Source organism: Anguilla anguilla, chromosome 4, assembly GCF_013347855.1.
Source record: "Anguilla anguilla isolate fAngAng1 chromosome 4, fAngAng1.pri, whole genome shotgun sequence".
Taxonomy (NCBI): Eukaryota; Metazoa; Chordata; class Actinopteri; order Anguilliformes; family Anguillidae; genus Anguilla; species Anguilla anguilla.
In genome coordinates this window covers 33,657,138-33,665,539 of record NC_049204.1, presented here as the reverse complement: position 1 = coordinate 33,665,539, position 8,402 = coordinate 33,657,138, and the positions used below count along the sequence as shown (strand labels likewise).

Genomic DNA, 8,402 nt, shown 5'->3' with positions numbered 1-8,402 from the left:
TAAACTTGATTGGAGGCTATTGGTTTTGGCCATTGCCCATGCTTGATTACTGGGATTTAAGTGCAGTGGTTGACACGTGCGACTTCGAAACAGTAGCCAGGCCGAACGGGGGTTATTATCTTGAACTGGGTAGGCAGTTGTCCACTACATTTGACTGACATCTTAATAACCATGCCTACAGATACCGCCCTCCAAATTACTCAGTTTAAAACTTGAACCCTTACGATCCAGGATAATGTACAATGCAAGGAGATGAAAACGCAAACAGGTGTTTGTTTTAAACAAAAATAAAATAAAAAACGCACCACAGTGTTTCAGAACAATTAGGGGACAAGACCACAGCTTTTAAAACAATTGTCTTACAAAACGGTTCTTCTTAAGGGGGATTACGCGAACCAGACCTCCTGTGGGGCTTTAATGGCCATTACAATATTGTTTCTGCCCGAACCCTTGCAGCTCCGTCGACAATATAAAGACAGCCGCTGAAATCTTCCGAAAGTAGCCCTTGAAAACTTCTAAAAACACACATGGGTCAAACGGATCCTTTAATAAATTAACTTTAACGAAGGTTCAAAGGCGCAGACTGGACATAAAAATATTGAGCATTAAATTTTTGCAGAGAACAGTTGGTGTATAAAACGGTTAAACCAAATAATCTCTCTTTTGTCAACTAAATGGTACGTGTCAAAGACCACTCCCGATTAGTGCTGAGCCACCGCCAAAAAGGCAGGTCAAGGTTTTCGATAAAAAAACAAGTTATACTCGCAAAAGATTGCAGAATTCCTTCTTAAAATAAAAAAACCCAACCATGTGACAGAAGTTATGAATTGTCTAAAACAAATAATTTACACGTGAATGTACATTTATCAAAAATGGTTTTATTGTCAAAATAAAGTCATATTTGTTCTCACAAAGTGACATCTACACTTTATACATATTTACAATATCCTATAAATTTCAATCTATACACAATTTACAAGTTTGTACATAATAATTATATAAATACATTTTGCAATAAAAACCCGTATAATATTTGGGTACTAAGACATTAAGGCTTAATTCGACCATCTTTGATAATGATTGTTGACACTTTTTAGGGTTAAACAATACCACGTTTGCTGAGAGGAACACCAAGTAAAAACAACTGCTTCTGTGCTCGAAGCCAGGAAATGACAATGCCCTGTACTTTCCAATGAGCGACCCATTGCTAGTCATGTGCATATAAATGGGTTGAATTCAGTGTTGCTAATTGATCAAACCGGTTCCTATACTCCTGTCTAATAGAACTCCTGGAGAAAGTTTATTAGTGTGGTAATTAGCAGGACAGAAATTCTCAGCGCAATTCGCCGCCCACGGGCTTTCTTCAAACCTGCGACAATGGCATCTGTTTGGGGCAAGACACTGAGCTCGCTGTACCCGATCTCCAAGTCAGTCCTGTACTAACGTCACTGTACATGGACCCGCTCGTGCCTTTGCTGCCCCAGCAACACCTTGTGCAAAAGGTTCGCCAGGACTCCAGCGTTTTCCCAGACCAAATCCACACCCCCGATGTGATGCCCACGAGAAGGCACATAAAGTACTTCAACATGAAGACAGCGTAGTCCGGTTTATTGAGCCCCTGTTCCAACAGGCAGTGGCAGTTGTGTGTAATCTCCCAAGTCTGCCTGTTGTGCTGTTCATAAAAGTAACACGCAACTATGATTGTTGCAGGTACAGTGTAAAGCACTGTAAAAATCCCTATCCTAATCATCAGTTTTTCAAGCTTGTCCGTTTTCGTCCCTCCTTGCTTGATGACACTCCGGATCCTAAACAGGGAAACAAATCCCGCTAAAAGGAACATTGTGCCGATAAACAAATAGATGACCAATGGCGCCAAGACGAAACCTCTAAGATTGTCCAAATTCTGATTGCCAACATAGCAGATTCCAGCCACAGGGTCCCCATCCACTGAGCTCAGTGCCAAAACCGCAATGGATTTCATGCTCGGGATAAGCCATGCAGCCAGGTGAAAATACTGAGAGTAACTTGCAATAGCCTCGTTACCCCACTTCATACCGGCGGCCAGGAACCAAGTCAGTGACAGAATCACCCACCAGATAGAACTTGCCATGCCGAAAAAGTATATCAGGAGAAAAACAACGGTACAAAGCGCGGGGCCAGTGGTCTCGTAGTGAATATGCTCCACGTCATACTCTCGGTTGCATGCCACCTTTTCGTGACCGGCAATTAGTCGCACAATATAACCAACAGAAACAAACATGTAGCAAGCAGAGAGAAAAATGATGGGCCTCTCCGGGTACTTGAATCTCTCCATGTCGATTAAAAAAGTGGCCACTGTCGCGAACGTGGAGACAAAACACAACACAGACCACAGTCCAATCCAGAAAACAGTGAACGTTCTTTCGTCCTGGGTAAAATATGGGTTATGGCACGGCATTGCGCAGTTCGGAATCTGTCCGGTCTTCACTCGGTTGTAAAGCGGGTGTCGGTCACTGTTTACCTGTACCATGGGCTCGCGGCACTGGCAGCCCGGCTCACAAGGAGAAACCGCCGGTCTGTGTTTACTACCAGGTACACCAGGTCTACCATGTTCATTTTTGTTTCTGTGAGGATTAAATGGCTTAACCGGATAATTTGTGGGCTTTGACAGGACCGGAGAAACTGTCGTTGAATCGGTTCTGTTGTAGTCCATACAAAGTGTGTCTGGGGTGCCTTGCACTGGCAGCAAGTCGCATTTCATCCTGTCGGGCCAGGGAAAGCCGTACTGTCTCATTAGAGGCGCACAGCCTGCTCGAGCTCTCTCGCACACACTTCGGCAAGGCGGCAGCGGCTTCTTGTAGTCCTCCAAGCAAATAGGAGTATACATGCTACAGAGAAAGAACTTCAGGTCCGGAGAACACTGGATTTCCACCAGAGGCCAGAACTGATGCACCTCCAGGCCAGCTTCGTCCTGCGTGTCGTGATTGAACTGGTTCGGCATGTAGGTGTAGTTGTAGCCGATTCCTTTGCAAAGAGGTACGGATATCTCCTGGCATGTTATCTCCTTGGCTGTGGTGCAGCTCGATCTCTGTAACACAACGAGTGCAAGAAGCAGGTATATCCCCAACAGGTAGCACTCCATCCTTAAAGAGAGACTGGTCTCTCCTCTGTCAAAGAAACAACGCTTAGTCTCTTTTGTTTGTTTCGCTAAGGAGCCCAGTCCAGTTAGATTCTGGACAGCGAACCCATTTCGCTGTACTTATTTGGCACGGAGTTGCAACAAATTTGCAAACCGTGTATACTCACGGAGGACGAGCAGGAGAAAAAATAGCCTCCAGGCGTGCAGTCAAAATGGCTGAGGAAACGCTGGCGACTCGGAGTACTGATTACTTTCCTTTAAATTGGTGTGATAAACAGAATCCTCGAACAGCCGCTTGCTTTTCTGTGGATTCATTTAGTCCGTTTCAGATGAGATGGAAGTCTAAAGTTGGTACCCGACGCCGCTTAATTACACTAGATTCTCGGCGCGCTTCTATCTTACTACTTCCCAACGAAACGGTCTGCTGTAGAACGGGTCTTTGAATATTTATAGAGGAGGCGGTGGAGTCACTCCCCCACGCCTGGTTGTCTAATCATTGAACGGCAGGGGCGGAGTAAGAGGATAAGTCAATCAATTTTTCTTAAGGTGTTTTGTTACATTGGTTCAGTTCTGTTCTGAAGTAATTTGCTCATATTCACTACATTATTTATTTGTATTTCTTAACTTTGCCATTGCTTAATAAATTGACCACACGCTACTCACATCACAGTACCAGAACGTTTGGTAATAAAATATTAGAATGGTGACTGCAGAGTTTTAACATTTTATTTTTATTTTTTAACCTTCGGTCAGTTAAAAAAACCCAACAAAAACGGATGCATATTAAGGTAATGATTCTTGGTACCAGTTAGCAGTTAATAATAAAATAAAGAAAACACAACATATAAATAAATAAATAAATGTATAAATAAAATGTATTTAAATTGCGCATTTTTTTCCATTTACAAACATGTCACATTACACTTTACAATGGAGCCAATAATAAAACATTGCCTATCATAATCTATCTCCCATAAATGTAGCATGGGAAATTACAATTATATAAACAGTTAATCGTGTCAGATCTAGGTTAAAGGGGGAACAAGTCCACGTTCATTACATTTCTATTAAACATACAGGAAAGAGCAACGACAGTGTTTATATTGAGAACTAAACAAGAAACTACATTTAGCCACACAAAATTCGAGAGGAGGGGAAAACCCCTCCGCAGGTTAATTTACGCTTGTTAGGACGTCCCAGGGGGTTGTCTTCCACCAAGAATGGAGTGTTTATTTTTTAATTGAGGTGCTGATGTCTCGTTTAACGCTCGCACTGGGCTCGTGCAGAGACCATAATTACTGGAGTCCAGAGAACAAGCAGAACTGTTTGTAAAGGACGGAAAACGTGCAGCCCCCTCAGTCTTTTAAAAGTAGTTGTTGTTTCTTGTTTGTGTTAGTTTGGGGGTATTGAATAGTTTCTGGTGTGCAAATAGCCATTTTATTCGTCACGGATGTGGTACACACACCAGAAGTTGGGGCAATATTTCCCGTGTTTCACACCACGTCCTCAGGTGACATAAATCACCTTAAACATCACTTTAACATTGTAAAAAAGTATCTATTGAACAAAAGGTTTTGGTAGGGTAGGCAGCATGTACAACATAATTTGTATTTCTCATTGATTATTCTGGCATTGATCTGAACACAAATATTCAATGCAGAACAAATTTATAGACAAGAGTGTATTTATTTTGAATAGGCAGAATATCTAAAATTTAGGAATAAGGAAAGTAATAATTTGGAACCTTTTTTGTTATTGGGCTAGTTTATATTCCACAAGTGTCGTTTTGTGGGCTTTTTTTCAGTGTCTTTGAAACTGGGATGGTACATCTGATACCCACTGGACTCGTAATTTGTTGGGGCTTTCCCCTCCTAGGTCATGAACCAAGTCTGGTCTCCAAGCCATTATAATAGCCACAAATATAATAGCTGCACATTAGAATGAGCATCACTTACGCTGATTGTGTCTGCCGGCCCTGCACCCATATTGATTAACAGGGAGATAGGCCTCTGCTCCAGCCACCAACTGTTGAAGCCAGCCCCCGTAATGGGGACAGCCGGGGTTGGGTTACACGAGGCCCCGCACATTCCAAATCTGAGAGGTCTGGAAATGGAATTACTGCATCTGTTTAAAAGTTAATTTTCAGTCCACCATTCAAGCCCTTAGGAGATTGGGGGGCTCATTCCATAATGGCCGAGTGTAAGGAACTCTCGGCTGAGTGACACATTCCCATTTCTATAAATACATGACGGTCTAAGCTGTTTGTGCCTGTCCTTTGTATAATTAAATATGCACACCTTCTTAAAATAAGCTTCATGGACAGATGTTTATTGGCACAAATGTTTTATATTTGCCCTTGATGCAAATTGGATTAACAGGTGCAAGAGAAATGCTTAAAAAGCTTAGCCAGATTCTGAAGAAGAAAATATGTACGGTTAAATAATCAAGACTTTAATCAGGATCATATATATATATATATATATATATATATATATATATATATATATATATATATAGTGTACTGCCTATAGTTATGTAATTCCACGGGAAATGGGAATAATATAATTATGCATACCTGAATAGTTTATTCAAGTGTGGCTGGAAATGTACCCTATAATTTCTCAGTAGAAATGGATTTTGCTTGTATTTTTAGCATTGGCCAGAATAGACAGTGTGACGAGTATAGAAAGCATTCTTAAAAATGCAAAAACTAAGCCAAACTAAATACCATGCTAAAGGGGTGTATTTTATGTGGGCTATCATCACAACAGGACATATATCTATATATAAATATATGAATACTATGTACATGAGAGAGAGAGAGAGAGAGAGAGAGTGCACACACACACACACACGCACACAGAGTTCAGTGCAGGCCAAAAGGCATCCACAAATTTATTTAGTTCCAAGGGTAGGTAATGATTCACTCAGAATGATGACTTTGTATATATTTATGGTTAAATAGAGAACATAATGAATGTTTTGGGATGTGAAAATTATTAAATATTTTCCATCTGAAAAATAAAAAAAAGTTTACCTGTTTTACTGGGATTTTAAGAAGTTATATTTGTAGTTTTTATGATAGGAGCTCTGTTGTTAAAATCTCCCAACACTTTTTTGCGCAACACAATTTTTGCAATTGATTTTTTTTTTGTAAATATTAGTGTATGCTGAACTTGGTGCCTTGGTGAGTGTCAGGTTTGAGAAGTGGTACTGAGCTTCTGCAAATAGTCAATGAAGACTGAGAGTTCAATAGTATAATAAAATGTAGAAATAAGGAAACCAACAGGGAGCTGTGGTAAAATTCCCTGATTTAAAAACTTGCATAGTCTCTCAGCCCCTGTTATTCAGACTGTGTAGATTTATAGCTAAGGAGTGAACTTACTGAATGTTCGGGTAGGTGAAAATTGTTCTCAAATGTTTGCCATCCGAAAACACACCTTACCTGTGGTAAAATAGATCTGGATTTTTAGAAGTCGTCTTTGTACTTAAAAAAAAAAAAAAAGTACTTCAACATAGGACGCGTCATTGTTAGAATCCCATTTCCTCCATACATTTTTGTAGAACATGAAGTGAAAGACAGAAAGGGTGAGAGAAGTGGGGGATACTGTTATTCAGTAACTGGCTGGGTTTGGGAAACAGAAGGACTACTTTCAAAACACTAACAAAAGCAGTGGCATTTGATGACATGAAACCATTTTCTTAAAAAAGAAAATCAAAAGCAAAGGCTTATGGGAAGAAAGAAATCCTTTAAAAAAGACTGAAGCTCACTGACTATTTTAGCTTTTTTTTGTTACTTACTTCCTTGAGAGGGAGGACACTTCCCCGGCCTTCGATTCGTGATCACCCCCCCGCCCCCCCATGGGCTTTATTTGCTGAAAGCTTTGCTCCTAATCAATGTCAGGTGTGATGGGGGCTGCTGTTCTCCTTCTCTCTCAGTGCCCTGAGGTGACAGAGCGTGTACCTTGCGAATCACCTCACCTCCGCCTCATTACCTTGACAAACAAGGCCGGCCCCTCTAATCAGTCTACTGCTGGGCACGGACAGTTCAGGAAGCCTTCTCCCTCCCCCGAATTCTAATGTGTTCTCACACAACTGGCTGAAGTGAAACAACTCATTTAACTCAGCACAGTGTATTCATATATATATATTTGGTTTCTTAGCTTTCAGTTTGCAGTTACCCTATTCACACAGTGTAGTCTCTTTATTTGCTGTTTTACAATCCATTTATACATACATATATATATATATATATATATATATATATATATATTATACACACACACACACTGAAGAAATTCACATTAAGCGCCTTGCTGAAGGATACAATGGCCATGCCCCACCTTGTGACCTACAGCGGTGAAGTTGCACATCCAGCTCGCTTGCGATTATGCTACACCGCTGCACTAACTTACAGCCTGTATCTATAGTGAGTGGCTCTACAGGCTGGGCCACCTGGAACCTGCTCTTTTCTGACTGTCAGGGAAGAAAGAACAGCCAGTAGAGTTACACTGTATATTAAGCTTTGAGCACAGCTCCTCCATTTCTAAGTATGGCCCTCTTGTAATATAAATTAAACAAGTTATGTAGTAATATAGATCTCATACACCTATATTTTGAAAGCAAACAATTGCATTATGACATAGTATCATTCATTTTAGTTTATAGTATTAAATATATCGTTAATACAATTAAAAATATGTTATTACAAATAGAGCATTAGTTTAAATCACAGTATGGCTGCACATTCATCATATGGGGTCATAGGTTACCAGCCTTCTTGTAAACAGTTACAGTAAAATGGCACTAGCAAAATAGTATTTCTCTCGTTCATTCCTTCCTGATATTCAGTGAGCACAAATAGATGTGTTATTTGTTCTTTCTCAGACGGATCCAGCACAATGCCCTTTACTAAAGTGGTAATGTAATAGGATGCATGATTGGCATGCTGTAGAAAGCCTTTTGACATTGTCAGCTAAAATAGACATCTGGTGCTCACATAGGACAAAGTGAAAGCTGAGAGATGTCTGGCGGGTGATTCTGTTTTCTCTCTCATGTGTTCTTGTTATTTTACAGAAATGAACATCGCTCCATTGATTTTCTGCAGGAGTACTAGGGAAAGCGTGCCTGGTGTTGGTGAAAGACCAGGGTTGTGAGCGATTCACTAAAGGACAAGCATCTTCTGAGAGAGTTGGAGAACAGGATTTTTCATTGGTGGTTTTTCACCTCTTTACTCATAAGCAGAGCTAGCAGAATTCTCTGTGATTTCTTCCCTTGAAAAATA

The 8,402-nt window shown here is 40.5% G+C and overlaps 1 protein-coding gene across 1 annotated transcript; it reads right to left on the bottom strand.

The window, feature by feature from the left end:
* Positions 1-858: 858 nt before the first annotated feature.
* fzd8a (frizzled class receptor 8a) lies at positions 859-3,545 on the bottom strand. The gene has a single exon (XM_035412038.1). The coding sequence runs from the start codon at positions 3,119-3,121 to the stop codon at positions 1,364-1,366; it is 1,758 nt and encodes a 585-aa protein (XP_035267929.1). The 5' UTR covers positions 3,122-3,545; the 3' UTR covers positions 859-1,363.
* Between the last annotated feature and the right edge of the window lie 4,857 nt (positions 3,546-8,402).